This window comes from Odontomachus brunneus, unplaced genomic scaffold (genome assembly GCF_010583005.1).
Source record: "Odontomachus brunneus isolate Ranch 3 - 2012 unplaced genomic scaffold, Obru_v1 Obru_scaffold_182, whole genome shotgun sequence".
NCBI classification, from domain to species: domain Eukaryota; kingdom Metazoa; phylum Arthropoda; class Insecta; order Hymenoptera; family Formicidae; genus Odontomachus; species Odontomachus brunneus.
The window spans coordinates 459,141-480,086 of record NW_022639632.1 but is presented as its reverse complement, the minus strand read 5'-3'; the positions used below and the strand labels follow the sequence as shown (position 1 = coordinate 480,086).

Genomic DNA, 20,946 nt, shown 5'->3' with positions numbered 1-20,946 from the left:
CTCTCTCTCTCTCTCTCTCTCTCTCTCTCTCTCTCTCTCTCTCTCTCTCTATCTAATCGTGCTCTCCTGCGACGAAGAACGATGGAATTGATACCTGATATCGAGAGACCTCGCCCTTTTATAACATTTTCACCTATACATGAAAATACTGTTTCCTACGTCTTTGCGAGACGATGTCCGGCAATACGGGCAAAACGGGAAAACCGTTGCGTTGCTAAAAATATTCTCGAGTCTGCAATAACGTTCATTCGCTCCACTCCATCCCCTCATCGTTCTTTATATATCGATCGATCTTTTACTTTTTTCCTTCTTTTTTTATCCGTCGAACTCGCGAAATGGAATTGATTCCGTGCACATTTACCGTCATTTTCGAATTTGACGAGCGGAGCGAATTTATCGTGGAACTATCGATCGCCGTTTAATTGTACGCACGGTACATACGTCGAGGCATTCATCGCGGTCCCGCGCGCGAGCGGAGGCTCAAATTTGAATAGATATTTCGCGATATTACGCAGCCGTGTTATTGCCATTATGTAACGCCAAAAGTTAAATAATGGGCGATTGTTGATGACGAAATATCATCGGCGGGGATACGCAAGCACAAGCGCAAGTGATTATTATTTAGAAACGTTCCTCTGGTTTGTTAAATTTCCACGCTGAATTTCTCATTGAAATGGAAATGCGCGCAACAACATCGCGTAACAAAGTGAAGCGCACGCATGCGCGCGTGTAATGCGCACTATTGATGAGTGAAACGTACACATGGAAATTTGGACGGTAATATTCAACAAACAATGCATTATCGTGATAAATTTGCGAACATAGATAAACGGATGGTTCAGTAAAAGTGTGTCAAAGGCAAACGTTAAATATTATAGAACCGATGTGCGAACCAACTGGCTCTTACTCGCTCCCAGCAATGCGGTAATCGCGTAATTGCTATCGCGCCACGGGTCCCGTGTGTGTGTAGACACCTGTTCGCCGTAAACAAAAGTTCCGACTATTGATCGCGGCGCTTAATTGCGCATAATTAAGTGATCGCACGTGAGAAACGAATTGTTCAAACGCGCGAGTACACAAAGCGCGTTTCGCGTGACTGGCGAAACTGCGTATCTCGTCGAGATGTATCGATGACACGAATGATTGATATTTCTTCTCAAGGGCGTTACACGCGCGCCGCCGAACTACCGGACGGACACGAGCTCGTGATACCGCGGAAGGTCAGGTCGGACGGGAGTTTCGTGTCTCATCGGATACCTCATCACTTCGGCCGCTTTTTCTATCAAAATCGAACGACCCCCGAGAACGGCGACGATGCTGTGCACTACCGTCTGCGTATCGGTCACGAGGAGCATCACATCGTGCTCCATCCGAATCACCGGCTTCTCGGCCCGGGCGCGGTAATCGAGGAGTATCGAGGATCGCGGGATTTTTTGGATAACACGAAATTGAAGCGAGTGCGGGACACGCAGTGCCACTATCGAGCCCGTGTGCGCAACCATTCGGAAGATAGCGCTCTGTCCACCTGTTACGGACTCGTTAGTCGTTATTGAGTGTTACCTCGTCCGATTGATCGGTGATGGTTCGAATGATCGCGGCTGTAACTCGTAACAATTTTAACGGATTACAGCTCACTTCTGGAGCAACGCGAAAAAGAGGAACTTCGATTCATATTTCCGTATTGTGTAGGGGAGATCGGGACTATATGGGCCGAGAGGAATAACGCAAAATCGCAAAATAATCCTTTTAGAACGTAAATACTTTTCCCTGAGTTTCATTAAAATTGGAATAATATTACAGAAATAGAACAAAACTGAGTTGGTAATAGCAAAGTAAATTTTCGAGCCTCTTGAAATTTTGTATTAACCCTTTCAACCCCGAATTAATTCTATTCGCAAGAACAATTTTTTCTCTATTCATTATTATTTTTAATAATGTAAAGATGATATCTGATTTCTTTCATAATTTTTCAATAAACCATTTTAAAGAAATCAAAATATTGTTTCACAGAAATAATCCTTTGATATGATGCATTATTTTCAGTGCAAACTATATTCTACATAATAATTTTCTACTTTTCGTACATCGCAATAATTAAATAATGTACGAGGATATTTTGTATAATTCACTTTTATGAAATACAATATTAGTAAATTGCGATTATTTATGGAACGATCAGCGTCAAAGTGGAGAGACGACGAATGCCGACAATTTATTAGTTTTTACTACTACAACTAAGTGATAAAGTTAAAATCCCGCCTAAAATTGTGAGAGACAAAATTGCCAACAACGTTTGACAGTTTGACAGCGAAAAATATCGTAGTTTGGCGTCTGGATCGATTTCTAGTACATATTGCTTCAGAGCAATGACGGGTATGAAAGGATTAATATTCTCCATCGTAATTGAATAAAATTAAGCGATGTGTTACTATTTAGGATTTATAAAATTCCTTGCAAGTATATAATATATTGCTTCTGGTGGTAAATGCAATCTTCATTCAAAAAATGATTGAAATATAGCATATGGACGGACAAGACACAGTTGGCCTATAATTAAAGACCGGTAAAAGGATCGTGGAGACCTTTCGCGGAGACTCTGGAACTACTAATACTCAGAATACATATTTTATACGTGGCCTTCTTTACCCTCGCAACTGAACCCGGTACCAAGACAAGATGGCTATGTTGCTGTATATTCGTATTTTGATTATTACAAAAAATATATGATTAACAGAGTCGTGATGAGCATTAATAAATAGAAGAAGGTTGCCTCTATCATGTTTATACAGTCAGTTACAACAATTAGTTGCCTGAGAAGTTGTAACTTCGAAATTCTGTAATATAGAGCATCTAGCTCCGGTCGTCCCTTACATTCTTTCGCACGTAGACTCATTATTTCAGCAATGTGTGAAGCTATTCACGTGAAACGTGAACGGCGAATACGCAAACTTAACAAACGTAACGACATGTGTTTTATTCCGTCGTCGGAGGAATATTTCTTTCAAGTATCTAAAGGGACATTTGGAAAATGTACACTGTACGGACGTGGAGGTGGAGAACCGGCGAAATATATAAATCAAACGTTGCCTCCTTTTTCGACGAGAATAGATTGAATGGGGATCTTAAGAAATCACCCACCGGCGTTCTAATATTTGATCTCTCAGGTCGGATACATCAAAACGAAGAGCGCGTGGTATATGATTGAGCCAGTGGCTGGGCATGACTTCACCAAAGAAACGGAGCAACCGCATATCGTGTATAAAAGGAGTCCAGGCGAGTTTCAGCGCGCCATCGCTGCGCGAGATCTCTGCAACGTCACTGGCGATACGTCCAGCATCGTCGCCAAGCGCGCTCCGAATCCGCGTAAGAGAGTGCCCGCAAAATCGAACGGGAGTAAGTCGTACACGCTGGAGCTACTGGTCGTGTTGGACAAGTCTCTGCTGGATTATCACAGGAAGTTCGACGTCGAGAATTACGTACTGACGCTCCTCAACATGGCGAGTTGTATGAAACCCTTCGGGGGAATTTTCCAAACTCGCCTCCGAGCAAACGGCAATCTAAAGGAAGTTTCTCTACTCAGGCCGCGGCTTTATTTCACGACGTCAGTCTGGGCGTGCACATGCAGTTGGCTGTAGTGAGAATTATAAGACTAGAAGTGGAAGAAAACGAGGTAAAAGAATACGGTGGAGACCTTTTCAATACCAAAGGAAGTTTCTTACGGTTCAGAATATTAAGTTACGCTATCTCGATAGTTGAAATTTATTCAATTAAGCAATTTATAATTGCTCATGATTAAGTTGATCTCAGTTATCTTATTTTATATATATATATATATATATATATATATATATATATATATATATATTATAAAATGACCTTTCTATTTCCTATAAACTCTTATATCTTTTGACCGATCTGAACTAAATGGATAAAATGATTCAGTTTTAGCCTAAAAACTGTAACGTAAGTTATACATGTAATCTTACGCTGAATCGCTGAATACGATTGTGGGATTTTTATCCATCCAAACCCGTAGAAAAATGGTCAAAATTTGCCTTAAAGGGGTTGAAATATATTACTTTTAATAGAAATTCAGTTAATGACAATTTTGTTCCAATTATTTAATTACTTGTATTATAGCTTAGTTTAATAAGCTTATAATTTTTTATTGATTCAGTTTTATAACTTTTAACTTCAGTTAAATTAAGGAAGGTTTCAAACTAAGGAAACATTTCAAAGTGAAATACGTTAGAAATATTGAATCTAACATAGTAAAATCAATATGATATAAAATGAAGAAAGATAGCCAATTTTCTTATTCAGAGAACTTAATTCTCATCAGATGTGCACCTGCATACTTCGTGCAGTTTTAAGGATGTTAAAATAGCTGACAGTGATGAACTTCCTCATCACTCTAGAGATTCTACTAAAGAACTTCTTATAAGGAAATTTAGCATTTCTGAAGTGTTTAATTTTGAAGTGCTTTCTTAGTTTTCAATGAAAGTCATAAAAATCTAAACTATTATATAAGTAATTAAAGAGTTCAAATAAAATCGTCACTCTAACCAAATTATTATTAAAAGTGATTTCAATCTTTTTAAAGCAAATTTTTGTTACTTTCTAAATTATAGAGAAGGATAAAAGTGTATTCATCGTATTCAGTGACTCAAAATCTTAAAATTACATATATAATTTACGTTATATTTTTTAAGCCAAAATTGGTCTGTTTTACTCATAATATTTTGCATAATTACTCTCTAGAAAAATATAAGCTATCAGAATATATCCTCTTGGACACATATTCCGCTTTTTCCTTTTTCTTTTCTTTCATATTTTACAATAATTCGCGTAATATCAGGTATTAGTTTAAGCTATTAATTAATAATCTGTATTATTAGTAATATCTTGATTGTCACTCTGCGTTACATAACTTAACAGAACTCGATAATACATCCTAATATGCAAAATATCAGCAATATATCAGCAAATTTGCAGCAGATTCGATCAGAATATCGTGGCAGATCCACAACCATCTTTGTCAGCACCAGCTCGCGCTGTGCCGACAGAGCTTACTGATATAGTTTGTGTGGACAGCAGATTGACGGCAGAAACCGAGTAGGATCTGCAGTATGTTTCATTTAAATGCATTTAAATGTATTTAAAAATAAATCACTAATTAATTTAAAAATATATATACATTTAAATTTATTTAATAATAAATTACTAATTATTAATTAAGAATTAAATACATTTCAGAATTTAATGCATTGAGAAACACCTTAAGAATTAAGTACGTCTAAGAATTTAATACATTGAGAAATACCTCTCAATCCACAGATCCTGCTCCTTTCTGTCATAGTTCAGTAAAACTATCTATCATCATACTCTCCTAATAGATCTTGTTGTATTTCTGTTAGAAAACTGTCAACACAATTTACAGACACTGCGCAAAATCTCCTTCTGCAAATTTGGCCATATCATTTTGTACAAACCAGATAACTGATTGATCAATTTGATCAGAACCATGGAATAAATTCTTTGTCGAGATTGATGCGTGTCTAACGATCGCAATTTATCGTGACTATCAAAGCGAAGATTTCTCTTTAATATTTAGACGGTAATTTATATTTGATGGTCTCATACTCCACACGAGCTCCAAACATCATCGATTGCACGTTGCAGATGAATCTGTCGATAAACCAAGACGCGGATACGACATTGAGGCGTTTCCAAGAGTGGCAGCGTGCTATGAATCCCGGCGATGATTCTCATCCGAATCACCACGATTGCGCGCTTCTCATTAGCAAGTACGCATCTCACAGCCAATTCTACCGGAGATTCAATCTAATCTCGAGAGTACCGCTGCTCACCCTTTTGACGACCAATGATTCTTGCCAGGTTAGACATTTGCGTCTCTCGTGATCTCTGCGGCTTCACCGGCACGTCCACGATCGCCGGTACATGCGACGCTACGAAAGGCGCAGCCATTGTGAGAGACGCCGGTTTACCGACCGGTTATCACATAGCTCATCAGATAGGCCACACGTAAGCGTATAATTAATTTCATCCGCTTCGGCCCGATTAGAGAGAACGGGGAGAAAAAATTCCGTGTAATTACGGCGCGCCGCTACAAACGATGTAAACGCCAGCAAATCCGGGCTTTATACATACCCCGCCTCCAATCTCGCTTGCAGTCCCTACGGTATTGCGGCGAACAACAAAACTAATTTTATAATGTTAATAGGATATTCTCTCCGGTTGGTGAGTGCGCGTATACATGGTATGAGAGTGGCAATATGGGCCACTTTTTTGTTTTAGACGAAAAACCCAATATTACATGCAACAATTACATCAGTCAGAGCTGTTAGCACATATCTCTTATAATGCATTCATAATTATTAGGAAAAGAAAAATTAACTGTTCAGAGAGCGCAGAAATTTTTTTAACATAATGTAAAAAGTTGGAAAATGAGGAAAACCTCGGAAAATGGGGTGATATGAAACAGGCATGGAAATAAAAAAGGTGTTTACTTTTTATTATTAAAAATTATTTATGTTAAAACAACTGTTTTCATTGAATATTTTTGAATATAAAAATCATAAGTTAAAAATAAAAATAAAAAATTTCTTACGAGAATGAAGAAAATTGAGTTCAATAATTCAAATTATGTAAAAGTCTTTTAGACTTAGGAACTTAGAAGTCGCAGAGAAAAACATCCCTTTCACACCCACTGCATGAGACATGGAAATATAAGATGTGGTAATATGGAACACTTCTTGCTTCATATCATCACCCATCGCTATTTTTCAAACGATCCAACGAATCTCAAAGTAGAAAAAATATTTTCAAATAACTAACTCTGCGATTCTGAAATCGCAACAAATCTCAAAGTAGAAAAAATATTTATAATATCAAATAACTACCTCTGCGATTCTGAAATTTATTCTTATTACTAATCGATACACTATAGCTAATATGTTGAATTTATCGATTAAGATGGGAAAAAATTGTCAAATCTTACCTTGTTAAAAGTTTTAACAGGAAAAAAACAAACCGGCTTCCCTACTATAAATAACGAGCCAGTGATGCCAGATCTCTTTGCTTGCCGTTAAGGATTCTAATGGTTATATTTATATCAGTTACCGATAGATCACAGCATTTATTTAATAGATCAGCCTTGTTTTTTTTAAATTACCAGCTTGTTTCATATTCCCATCTTCACTCCTGGTATTAACATTTTCCGTCGCAGCGCAGACGATATTTTGCAGAGAATTGCATATATGCCTAGCTATTCCTTAGCTATACGTGTCTTAATCGAGAATTGCTAAAAATTTTCAATCTAACGCATTCGTTTCAGACAGTCAAGTGTCGTAATTGTTGGTTATTTGAAGAAATTGCAACGATATCAAGCAGCTATGATACTTGGACAACTTAATGTTTTGTTTGCGTTTATAATTGCGTTTATTCGTTCATATGTCACGCGTGACATTTTTAGTGATAACATAATCGCAAAATGTGGATAACGATAAAAGCATTATGCTCGCTATTTTATAATCCCTGAAAAGGTATAATTTAAAGCTAAATACTGCAATATTTTTTGCACTCACAAGAAGCGGCATAATCTATTTGAGAAATATAGTAAATATATTGGCGAATGGATATTATTTATTATTTAATCCGTAAGTGACATTATGTTATAATTAAATATTAAATGTAGATTAATAGGACTAATTAATAAGATTCATCGTTTCTTCGAATAATCACAACTCTTAACTGTCTAGAAATGAATGAGAAAAAAATTTATTAAATTTCAAAAAACGTTTGTTTGGATAGTACTGTGAAGATATTTGTTTAAATTAAGTAATTATTTTCTAAAATTAAATAAAGAAGTTTCTAAAATTAAATATAAATTTGTTTCTTTAATTTCAGAAAATAATTACTTAATCTAAACAAATATTTTCACAATACTATCCAAACAAATGTTTTTTGAAATTTAGTAAATTTTTTTTCTCAATGTAAGTCGAAGATTTTTAGTAACTCTCGATTAGGATACATGGGAATGACTAGGCATATATGCAATCCTCTGTATACCCTCATTCCGATCGGCCGGAGGAAATATCGTACAGGCAGATATCTCGACCCTCGATAATCGCTTGCCTTCGCTTTACGCCACTGACTGGTCCCTTTTTGTGCGCTCGACAACGGAGAGAGGGCCGGAAAAAAGGTCAGAAAAGTCGAAATAAATTCCTAAAAGAGCGTTTCTTCGGCCGGGAGTGGGAATAATGGTATGCCGTGGCGTCGTCGTAAATAAGTCACGGTCGAGGGCGTTGTTTAATGTATGAAGCGGCTCTTCGCCTCGTGTACCTCGAGATGCTTTTTAAGAACGAGCCGGGGTGAGACCCGGCGCGACGTGGCGTGCGCGCACGCCCCAATAAATATTCCACTCCGAAAAGCCGATTTTCTTTTTCTCATTACCACCCAGCCTAGGTATGTCCCACGACGTGAGACAGGAGAACGGCTGCACCGGTATAGTTTATCATCACGGGAACGGATACGCGGAGACCACCGTTATGCACCCCGGCGACATGTACGTCACGAAAAAATGGTCCGAGTGCTCCCGGCGCTACCTGCGCTTCTACATCGAGTGAGCTTAATGCTTGTTGCTCTTTCGCCGGCGGCTTTATTAAAGCTCGCCGACGACAAAGCTGCTTTCCTCATCTACCTGTTCGCCGAGAACGGAGAGAAATACAGAATACCCTCTCCTTCCGCGGCGGTCGTAAACTTCAAATTAAATTAAGAATAGCGCCACTGCGCGCTGTCTCGCGACAGGGTTGATACGCGTGATATGAAGAGACGGGCGGGAGACACGACGAAATCCTCCGTCCCCGAGAATACTCGTTCTGGTAGATGAGAAGCCACGCGTCTCGCGCAATTTGAATCTCGAGGAGTATCGAGTTTGTTGCTTCCAGGCAGGGTCTGGGCTTCTGTCTGGAGGACGAGCCGCAGGATCATCATTTCCCGAGCATGGAGATGTTGCCGGGCGTGATGTACAACGGCGATGATCAATGTCGCTTGCGATATCGAACGGATGCCCGGCAGTGCGATATGGGAATCGTAAGGACCATTCGTAGGAAGGCCGCGAAGAGTGACTCGACTCGGAGGCTCGTCCTCCACTGAGGACGAGAGAGTATGGAGCAATCGACGCTGTCCGATAACGTGTTTTATCGTATCGGCGGCTCGCACGTGGCGGATGCACGTGTGACCTAGAATTATTCTAAGCAGAGTTTTGTCACGATTGCGATTTTATCAATCCTGCGAGAAAGAAGCATATATTTTCAATCTCTCTTTTTATCTACCTGCGAGAGAGAAGGACATATTTTCAATCCTTCTCTTTGTCTATCTCTCTTTAACCTAACCTAACCTACTACGATAGGAGAGATTGGATATTATGATTGGATTTGATAAAACATAGCGGACTAATCAAAAGTTGCTCTCTTTTGGTCAAACTCTGCTTAGAGTAACTGTAGTGTGGCCCGTAAAGAGGCACCATCTGCCGTTCGCATCTACAAGCTGATGCCTTTGCAGCCTGCCTTATCCGTTTAGGAAAATACGCCTCGGCCACGCATGGCGTCAGATAAGAGAGGCCGGGATAGAATCGCGATATCGCGCCGAGATATCGCGATCGGCACGCAGCCAACTAAAAGCGAGACGATCTCGCCCCCATTTTCAGACCTGCGAAACCCTCAGGTGCGCCGTGCCCGGCAGAGGTTGCGTGTCCGCGAGGAAACCACCTGCGGAAGGCACCCCGTGCGGCGAGAAGAGGGTAAGTTAACGCTTACGAATAAACTGCGTAAAATAAGGCACAAAGGATAATCGTGTTGAGGGATCACGACGGTCGCAATTCTCGTTGATTCTCCGACAATTTGCACGTCTCCGGAGATCCTTAAACCGAGCTTCTTTCTCTTTCCTCTATATATAGGAATAGGAATTTTCCTTAACCATCTAATGGGCCCAGACCCCCCCCCCCTCACAGTTTTTGACAATCATTAGTTACACCAAAGAATCTAATAATTTATTCCATTACTAAGGTAAAACTATACACAATACGTCTCACAATATTTCTTTAAAGTTCAATATATAAAATATTTATTTTTACATATACCGTTATATATGAATAATTTATTCAACTACAATCATTATAATTTTAATTGATTTTTGCCAATTATAACAAAAAATATATAGACAATAAGATAATATGTTTTACAGAAACTTTCAGTGGGGCGTTTTGTCAATATACTGCAAGGTAAAACGCCCCAGGCTTGTGACAATACGTTCCTTAAACTTAATCTACAATGTGCTCTTTGCTTTCTATTTCTTATTTTCTGCTTTTTGTCTGGCTTAAGGCTTAAGATCTGAGCCAGAAAAAGATAAAGAGAAAGAAAGCAAAGAATACATTGTAAATCAAGTCTTCTCAATCAATTTCGAAACATCATAACGTGCGCGTTAATTTTTTGTCTTTATTATTTATTATCCAGATCTTAGCTTTTTGGGCGAAATAAGTTTCAAGCGGTTTACAAAGCGCTTTGTCTCTGGATGATATGCCTGGGAAAACACCGCTTATTATTTGCTTATTACGCACCTTTTCAATGGTTTTTTTAAAGTTTTCTTCTGATCATGCGGCTTAACACAATTTTGTTTTCTGTCTATAAATAACTTACATAATCAGTGAAGTGTGTGTATTATATATACTTATTATGTATAGTTTTTGTAATTTTCGTAACGTAAACTTCCTTATCCATAAAATGTTAGACAGAGATAATAGATTACTTTTTGTAAATGCAAGTATAACTCAAGTCTTTTTAAATAGTTTCCGCGTGAGTAAACAACATTTAAATATTATTACTTGTTTCTAAATAGAAAATTAATTCGAAGGCAACTTATCGGAATATGTTCGTTAGCATATATATAAGTTTTTTTAAAATATATTTCACAAAGGCCTAATCAAAGGTATACATCGGAACATGTTACTCTTGCATTGTTACCACGTTTAACTTTCGAGAAAAAACTTTAGGGTTTGGTTAGGATGTATTGTCTAGTTTTATCCTAAGTCTAACACTCAAAAAACATTATTTTTATTATAGACATATAGGCAAAAACAATATATAGGGTAAACCAGTAATTATTATCATCTGAAATATTTTCGAGGCAAAAAAGAAAGATGATCTTTAAATCCTCGGAGTTATTTAGAGAAAGAAACGTTACTACTATAAGACGCTTTCTCCAAGTAGAGTAACTTTCAGGATCTGAAGATTAATTTTGTTTTTTGTTCCGAAGGTATTCCGCATGACAATAATCACTGATTCACTTTATATATACATTAAACATTGTAGACACGAACATTTCAGAATTATATTTACGAGAATAATTGATTTATATCTCTGAGATACATTGAGACCATTTCCATTAGAAAATAAATGTGCCTATTATAAATGCACCTATTATATATGCGAAGGATTAATTGTGGGTAGACTGTGATTATCTTAGGGGCTTTCTTCGAAACTAGAAAATTTCGCATACCAGAAAGTAGGTTGGCGATATCGAGCTGAGGAAAGGTCAGTGAGAACTCGGGCTTGATACGCGACAAGTTCCAGTTCGTATCAGCCAAACGTCCCTCGGTCACACTCTCGGACGCTTATCAGGGATATGAAAAATCGAGCCGTCAAACGGAATGCATTACGCGTGAGAAGATAATTTCTAGAAAAAAACGTTCTTGTGTTGAGTGCATTTCTCGGCTCAGAATAACTCAACGCGATATCAGCCGAAAGCAGGAGAGATTTATGAGAATTAATTACATAGCTCTGTTGCGTGCGCGTATTCCGCTTGTGGCTCGCCTCAACGCGCTGCTCATCGAGATATTCGCCGGCGAGTATAACCGATGAATAAGTCCTCACTCGGCCGTGAGAGCCTTGAAAGCATATCGGCGCGCGGATCCGAAGAAAAACTACATATTGGCCAATTAATCAAGGCTTTCGAAAAGCCTTCACCGGCTGGCCATTACGTCGAGTCGGTTTAAATATCTCATGAAAGACGAGGCGGGAGTGCATAGCGGAAAGCTGAAAAAGCTATCTGGATCCGCCATCGACTGAGTGAGTCACGCGCCCTTTTAGAATCGAAGCCAGTTTCAGCTTTCACCGAGTTTCATTGGCCCTTAAGGCTATGCTGTATTGCGATGTTAAAAATCGCGAGCGGTTATTCGAGGGAGAAAGAGAGAGAGAGAGAAAGAAAGAAAAAAAGAGAGAAAAAGAAAGAGAAAGAAAAGGAGAGAAAGAGAAAGAAAGATACGTACCCGAGAGATACGTACGAACTAATATCGCGCAAATCCTCCGTAAACTCTTTCACAACGATGCTTCCGCGTGTTCGCGGAAAATTGCGGACTTTATGTAACTGTTTCTTGCCGTGCGCTTTCGGTTTAACAAACAAAGCCTCTTGCTAATGCACCACAAAGACGTCTCGAAAAATTGCACCATTTATCCAGGAAACATAGAAACGAATTAGAAAATTGAAAAAAGAGGAGAAAGGGGGAAAGGAACGGCGTGCAGAGGGAGAAAGAGAGAGGAAATAGGAAATATCGCCAAGTCGTGCGAAATCTGTTCCGGGGACATAAGAAACTGTCTCCTCGCTCAGCTTATTGCTTTAAAAATAGGAGAACTTCTCCGTTTCAATCGACCGCGTAAGAAGGGAGAGGGGGTGGAAGGAGAGGAGGGAGCAGGAGTGTTCTCTCGTGCAAGAGTTCGCGTATACATCTCGTCACATGAATGAAATGCGTTGCGCGTTCGTGGCGCGAACATTTCGGGAATCAAGAGTCGGGCGGGCGAAATATTTTTTCGCGGTCGGTCGAGCATGCGTCGCTACGTGACGTTTCAAAGGTGCTACGGCCGGGCGAGACGTGACGGAACGATCGTTACGCGTGAGAACGTAATGGCTCGGCGACGAACGGTGTACAAATATCAGTCATCAGCGAAATATCAGATTTGGGTGACAATGTTAATAACCGAGCGTGCCGGAGCGTCGAAGCACGCAGACGGCAGTCATTAGCGCGCCGACCGGCCGACTGGCGGCAGACTCGGCGTGTCGGTGAGGCCGAACACCACGTTGAGAAATGAACCCCGTCGTGAACCCGACCGACGAGCAATCTCTAATTGCCGGAGCGAGCTGCGAACCGAGTCGACAAACGGTCGACGCTCGTGCGCGCAAATCGGCCCGGCGCGTCGGAGCGGACGAGCACTCTTATTCTCATCGCGAATTTCAGGAGTGCACGAGCTCGAGAGTATCGGTAAACAAGCTGTCCAAACACGAAAAAATATTTATCCTCGGCAACGGGCATTTTTATCGAATAAACATTGCCTTCGATCATGTGAAACACGCGCTCGGCGCATAGATAAGAGTGGCTGAAGCGTACGCATTCCCTTTAAAGCGCACGCAATCGACTTTGATATTGAAAAGAAAACGATATATATATATATATATATATATATATATATATATATATATATATATTATATATAAAGGCTTGATATACTCTTTCTAGATTGTGATCCAGAATTTCGTGCGGATCTTTCGACAAAGAAAGCGACCAAGCTTTCATAAGCTTTTAGCCTCATTTCGTGATATTTGAAATCTTAAATTATTTTCGGATAAAATTAAAGCTATTATGATGGATATAAAGATATACATAAGTATCAAAGTGATACGCTTCACTATTTGAGAGAAAATGATCTAAAAATACGTATTCTGCCCAAAAGATGCGTATTCTGTCGAAATAAATGGTACTGTCAGGATCTTTACAGAAGACGCATAGGAAATGTTGCAGATAATGAAAGTCTTTATCAGTAAGTAATGTAGATTATGAATGCTAATAAAGTTTATTAATTTAGGGTGACCTTTGCCAAGTTCCGATTAACTTAATTCCATTGTGAGACAACAAATAATTAGTCAATCCTGATAGTTAAAACGGAATTAATCGACAATTAAAATAATTAGAATTTTGTAAAAGTCATTCTGAATTAATAAATAATAAAATAATAAATAATAAATAATATTAGGATTTATAATCCGTATTATTTTATTAATAAAGTCTTTCATTTCTCTCCCATTTCTTGTAACATTTACTATATATTTTCTGTAAAGATTATGACGCGTACTGAGAAAAATTATCCGATAAAAATTAACAAAAGGATATTACCAATCAAAATACCGCTGAATTTTTATATTCGATCAGGATATCCAATTAAATTTAATCGAATACTTCCGATCATCATGACATTTCATTAGGCAAACCGATAAAAAAATTCTGAACCTATATTTCTCATCGAATCCTGATCGAATACAAAAATTCATCAGTATTTTGAACAGAAATATCCGTTTGTTAATTTTTTATGGAATAATTTCTCTCAGTATGATATCATTTATTTCGACAGAATACGTATCTTTTTGGATTATTTCAGCATCATTTTGATATTTATATATATTTAATCTACTTATGAGTAATGAGTAACTACAATTTTATAAAAAATAATTTAGGATTTCGAATACCACAAAATGGAGCTAAACTTGACCGCACTCTTTGAAATACATTTTATTTTTGTTATTTTAGACATTCGCGGTGTTTTCCAATACTTTGCTTGTTTTCCGGGTTTGGACTGCGTCTTCCTTTAGTTCCGATATTTCGTGAACATTTCAGTTTACAAGATTCAGGTCGTCCTGCTTTTTGAAGAAGTGAATTAAAATGTTCACGAAACGTCGGAATCAAATACAAGGAAGACGCGATTGAAACCCGGAAAACAAAGAAAGCATTTTATTTTTGTTGAAAATAATTTTCATGGATAATATATGCCATGCTGCTCAACGATCTTTCGTCATCCTTCATGTAATTTCACAATCCCCCTCTCGTAAAACTCTCGTAAAACCCTCGTGCCATTCCAGTGAAGAAATGTTCCAAGTGATTCTTCACATCTTCTACAGAAGCGAAGTTTATTCCGTCAAGGGAGTTCTTTAATGAGCGAAACAGATGATAATCAGAAGGGGAAGGGAAGCAATGTCGGACGAATATAGTGAGTGAGGCAAAACATTTCAGCCGAACTCTAAGACCGGTATTCATAGTCAGGTCTTATATTTAAGACCGTGTTAAATTTACCTTTAAAGATACTCCGCATCCAATAAAATGATTCATACAGCATCTGAAGGTAAATTTAAGATGGTCTTAAATATAAGACCTAATTATGACCTACGAATTTTTACGATTACGATTTTTATGATTTTAGAATAAAAAAGCATAATGTACCGAAAAAATTTATTACTGCCTTCCATTTGCAAACTGAAACAAAGACCATTGTACTTTTTTAAACACTATCACTTGCACAACAAAATATGTTCTGAAATATCAGCTATCAAAGCATGTACATAGATGGTCAACTATACGTGTGTGTGTGTGTATGTGTGTGTGTGTGTGTGTGTGTGTGTGTGTAAGACTATTTTTCAAACACTAATATGTGAATATTAGTGGACATAAACCCGCACGAACTTATGGATCAACTCAATAGTTGTTAAATGGCCCGACGCGCCCCAAAGAGACACGAGAGGAAGGTGGGGAGGTGGGAAAGGGGAAGAGAGAAACAAAAAGAGAGGGCAGCAATTTCCGTACGATAAAATTTAGCGAATAAAATTGTGCAACGCGCGCGGCAACAGAGAACACTGCGAAGTTTGAAAAAATTGAAATCGGAACGATAACATCGAGCTACGAAAATAGATTGATCCACCCACGTGCGTAAAACTTGGTTTGTTTGACATGTCCGTTACACGTACGTACGGCCGATGCAATCATCGGTAGAATGAAATAGACAAATAGATGCGTAATTGTAGTTCGCGGAGCGAAGAGCAATTATCTCGTCGCACGGCCGAGGGCGGATTCGCCGGTGTGTTGCGTGCACCGCAGAATCGAGCCCGGTGGCGTTAGCACAGCGCGCGCGCTTTTAATACAGACATTCGAAATGAAAAAGTGAGGTAGCTAAAATTCAAGCAGCCATGCGAACGAAGCGACAAGACTCTCGCTCGTCGAGAGGACGCGGTATTCTCATTCGGAAATTCATCGTTTTGACGAGCCGCGAGCTCGGAGCGCACTCTGGTCACATGGAGTGAGCGAATTTCCGCGTCCTCTGAACGTGTGTACGTGCATCATGCGTTAAATCGCACGCAATCGATAATACGATCAAGCGCGGACACATCAATTAAATGACATGCATCGTGAGGAACGATTATTGTTCGCGACGAGCGACTCATTAACAAATCGAAGAAGGAGACACGCGACGAGTGACGCGACAGTTTTTAAAACAAAATTTCTTCAACGGATATCAACGGATAACATAAAAATATCTGGAGCGTTTCTTACGGAGGAAAGGTCTAGTTAATGATAAGGGGAGAATTATACAGTACTTCCGGGGTTTTCCGCCATAGCTCCTTTGAACACTCCCCGTCACAGTGAGGCAAAAAATATCTGAGAAATAAAAAATATTTATTCGCATTAATAATATATTTACTTATACTGATACAAAACATTTTTCAAAGAAGAAAACTAAATTTAAATTAAATCTAATTTTCTTAAATCTTAGATCTGAATTCTTTTAGATAGAATAAATTGCTTTCACACTGTAAAACATTTTGTGTTAGATTGAACATATTTCACGCGTCTCAATTTATCCACTCGAATTTCTGTGTTAATTTAACACAAGGTAATTATATAAATAGATAACACAAACATATGTCGAAAATTGACACAGAAGTGGACAATATTGTGTTATTTTAATATTTGGAAATGATGAGTATAAACTAAACTAAACAGAATAATCAAAATAATACAACCACAATAAGTTAATTTAATATACGGATACGACAAAAATATAACACAAAAGAGAATTTCTGCATGGATCGATTGCAACGCAAATATAAAATATTTTTTATCGTGCATGGAAAGCAATGATTTTAGGGAAAGATGCTTTCTTATTTGAAAGAAATAAAAGAACTTTTTTCTCGATGTAAGAATATGTATATTATTGCGCGGGAAGAAAGGTTTAATTGGATTAACAAAATTTCCGATAGAATATGAATGAATCAGAAATTCCGACTGAAATTACTAGAATTCTGTTTATACTAACAAAGATTTTGATAACTTCAAATGAAATTTTCTGATTCTTTCAAATTTCACAAAAAAATTTGATTAGTCCTCAACCAAACATTTTTGCTGTATACGAATAAATATGTCATTAGTATCCATCAGATAAATATTTTCTATTGTTTAAACATCTTTCCTTAGTGTAGTTCGGACAGCGATTCTTCGAGGTTCGCTGCGTACTTGGGGATGTTCAAAGTATCATAACTTTCTCTTTACCGCAAATTAGTCCACAAGCCTTGTCCAAATTAACAACACGTGCTCCGTCGGAATGAAGTGAATGGCGGAAATATTATTTCCACCGGTTCTCTGCTGACTTAAGGTAGTTCTGAGTACACTTAAAACTACAGAAGTCGTAAAGGGACTCGATAATCGCTCGCATCTGGAGATGGCATTAGTGTTCTAATTCTAATGGAACAAGATGGGGACGAGTCGCGAGCGGTAGACGAGGCGTATAAGAATATATCCGTCTCAAGGCATAAATCTCCACGTCTCGCTCTTCCTCGGGCGCGTGCATCATTCAGTTTCGTGCATAATACACTTCCCCGGGACGGTTCTGGCCGTGCCTTACGTTCGTCGTGACAGAAGTCGCTCAAGTCACAACCGTAATGCGACGCGACACGACACGACACGACACGACGCGACGTCGGCTAACGACTGTTACAGTGGTGTTACCAGATGAAGTGCCTGATGGTGGGTGAACGACCCGGAGTCACGGACGGTGGTTGGGGCGCCTGGTCGTCTTGGAGCAGATGTTCCCGGACTTGCGGCTCCGGAGTGGCGTACGCCGTAAGAAGGTGCAACCAGCCGTCCCCGTCCGGAGGTGGCTCTCACTGCGTCGGCGACAGGAAGCGTCACAGAATCTGCGCCACGGACGTTAGTCTCAATGGAAGTGCTCGCGAACGGCTTCCACGGCGGGCGTCACGCGGACGTCCGGCTTACGCAACGCTTTCGCGTGGTTCGTCGTGAAAACCGCGAAAACGTCTCCTTGGCGCCTTAAGGGGAACGGAAACGTGATGGACGATAACGTCCGTGCGTGAAGTGAAGAGAAAACAGCGGTGTTTTTCTCAGCAGACAGTATTTCCTACGCGCGCTGCGTCGACGTCCCGTCGTTCACGACCGAAGGGTTCGCGAGAGAGTCTCGGTGTTACGATCGTAATTACGATCTCATCTCGCAATTACGATCGTCGACGTTGAGAGGCTGCGCGCAAACATAATGCAGCCTCGTGTAGAACTTCAATAACGCCTTCCGTTTCCGGCTGGGGTATTTTTGGCTCAGACGCATCGTGTCTACATGTTTTTGTATCGTAGCCGCTGATTTCAAGAAAAATTGGCAACTCAATTTATCGTTAAATGCAACAATATATAATAGTGCATTTATGGATTTACCGTTGCACTTAGTGTAGTTAAGCCGCTGATTAGTTAGAAATGTAAAATTACCGTTGGATTTAAAGTGACGATTACTTACGGAAAAATTATAATAAGATAGTAATTTATTGGTAATTTTGGTGAAATTTGTTGTTGATAGTTTCATTGTTCGTTGTTTTTGATAGTTTTGTGTACAAATATTTGTATTTTCTACACTAATGTATAAGATAAAACAACATTCTTCTTATATGCTCATTAAATGTACATCTAATAATCTCTGAAATGTCTCTCAGATGAAAGAAAGGAAACTATTTACAATCCTTCGAGAATATTCATTTCTTAAAATATTGCTATGAATTTTCAATTATATACCACAGTTTAATCGGTGAAACAGCAAGATAATAAATGAAAATGTTGTAAGCTTGTAGGATGGTATAAAAAAATAGACTAAAACCTTAAAAATTTTAAGTTTTTCTAGTTACTATGTACCTAATTTCCTAATTACTATATGTTATATATATCAGTATATTTAATTAATTTATTTATTTATTATTACGTTTATTTATTATCAAAATATTTTGTGGAAAATATAAGTTAAATAAAGCATCTTAAAAGCTATGCTTTATACTAAAAATTTTTTATGTCTGTAATTTTATTTCTAGAAATTATCATTTTCCAACTTTCCAAAATTACCGAGTAAATTACCGTAATTTAAGTAACTGAATAAGTTACCGTCATAGACTGGGCTATTTTTATCTCTGGTCATGATACAAAAATATGTTGATGCGCCCAAACATCAATATCTTAACTGGAAATGGAAGGCATTATTGGAGTCCTTGTATTTTGAATTGTAAATGTACTTATACACAGAGCGAAAGATCAACAATTAATGAATGACCATATGGAGTGCCATATCGTGGAAAAGAATTTTCTTGTTAGAATTTGTTTGTTTCCCGATATAACATAGAGTACGCTGCCGTATGTTGACACTTCACTCCGTGTCAGCATTTGCAATTTTACACAACCAAATAGGAAAACGGCAAAATACGAAAGCTGCGTTCAGTATCCAGCATCCCCTTATTGTTGAATGATCTCTTATAGCCGTGCGATATCAGTGCGCCGTCATTTCGCGACGCACAGTGCGCCGAATTCAATGACTGGGTGTTCCCGGAAGACGGCAAGATTCATCGTTGGATGGCATACAATTTGCCGGAAGGTAAGTCTACGGGCAACTTCCTCGACGTCATCGTCGTCGACCTCTCATGATCTGTAGACCTTTCGCAGACTTGAGAGCGTCCGAGAACCCCTGCGCCCTTTACTGCCTGAGCGAGACCAATCTGGTAACGTCGCTGAGGCCGAAAGTGGTGGACGGCACCACATGCTACCGAGGCATTCGAGATATTTGCATCGGGGGTGTGTGCAGGGAGATACCCTGTGACCTGAATATGGAGTCCACAGCGGTCGAAGATGTTTGCGGCGTTTGTAGAGGCGACAGCACGTTTTGCACGTTGAAGCAGGGAACCTTGTCGTTTACGGCGCAGTCGCGTAAGAAAGGAAATGCAGTAATTTGTGCGAATGTGTTTGTGTGTGTACACGTGGTAACGCTCAAACAAATAATATACAATTGTGCACGAGTGCGAATAGTCAAAAGCATCACATCGCTTCGCGTAGCTTCGAATACTAAAATCTCGCTTTTGAAAGACCCCAGTGAATGAGTAAGTGAGTGAGTGAGAGAGAGAAAGAGAGAGAGGGAGAAAGAGAGAGAGAGAGAGAGAGAGAGAGAGAGAGAGAGGCGCTTCGTATATGAGAATGAGTTTTTGCATTGCGAGAAGGTACTCCAGCAATATTTTAAAAAATTCAGAAATGGCGACTGAATTGTTTAGTTTGCCTCTTTGGTGGAGATTTGGAATTTCTATCGGTTCCCCGTTGGTGTTCTTTACAATAACCTTTTTTGCCTCGCGCACATGGCCGTTTACTATTCAACGCGGAGAGAATTTCGCGAGTTGACAAAAATACCGATGAACTTCAGCGGCGCCGCGATGTGAATGGCGAAGTACGGGGGCAGGAAAGAGGAGAGGAGCGGGGAAGGAGGAGGGATGAGAACTTTCCGTGAATTAAAATTCCGCAATTCTGCAGCGCAGAAATACACGGCGTTCAGTTTCGCTCTTCCACCGGGAATCCCGTGCGACGCTTTGAGCATCGCGACAGCCAAATAAATCTTTCCGGCGGCGCGGCCACGCTGACGCCGCGGCGCCAAAATTGGAATCTCGACGAATAATATCACGCGCGCGTGCAAGAGAGAGAGAGAGAGAGAGAGAGAGAGAGAGAGAGAGAGAGAGAGAGAGAGAGAGAGAGAG

General features: G+C 39.3%; 1 protein-coding gene across 1 annotated transcript in view; it reads left to right on the top strand.

Moving 5' to 3' along the window:
• LOC116851621 (A disintegrin and metalloproteinase with thrombospondin motifs 6-like) overlaps window positions 1–20,946 on the top strand; it is a 29,109-nt gene that overhangs the window by 2,290 nt on the left and 5,873 nt on the right. The window contains exons 2-12 of the mRNA XM_032831232.1: window positions 1,162–1,538; window positions 3,165–3,464; window positions 3,581–3,670; window positions 5,683–5,807; window positions 5,899–6,045; window positions 8,483–8,644; window positions 8,970–9,114; window positions 9,731–9,823; window positions 17,888–18,097; window positions 19,691–19,805; window positions 19,874–20,134. Of these exons, the coding sequence (XP_032687123.1) occupies window positions 1,162–1,538; window positions 3,165–3,464; window positions 3,581–3,670; window positions 5,683–5,807; window positions 5,899–6,045; window positions 8,483–8,644; window positions 8,970–9,114; window positions 9,731–9,823; window positions 17,888–18,097; window positions 19,691–19,805; window positions 19,874–20,134 (2,025 nt within the window). The remainder of the gene's footprint in view (window positions 1–1,161; window positions 1,539–3,164; window positions 3,465–3,580; window positions 3,671–5,682; window positions 5,808–5,898; window positions 6,046–8,482; window positions 8,645–8,969; window positions 9,115–9,730; window positions 9,824–17,887; window positions 18,098–19,690; window positions 19,806–19,873; window positions 20,135–20,946) is intronic.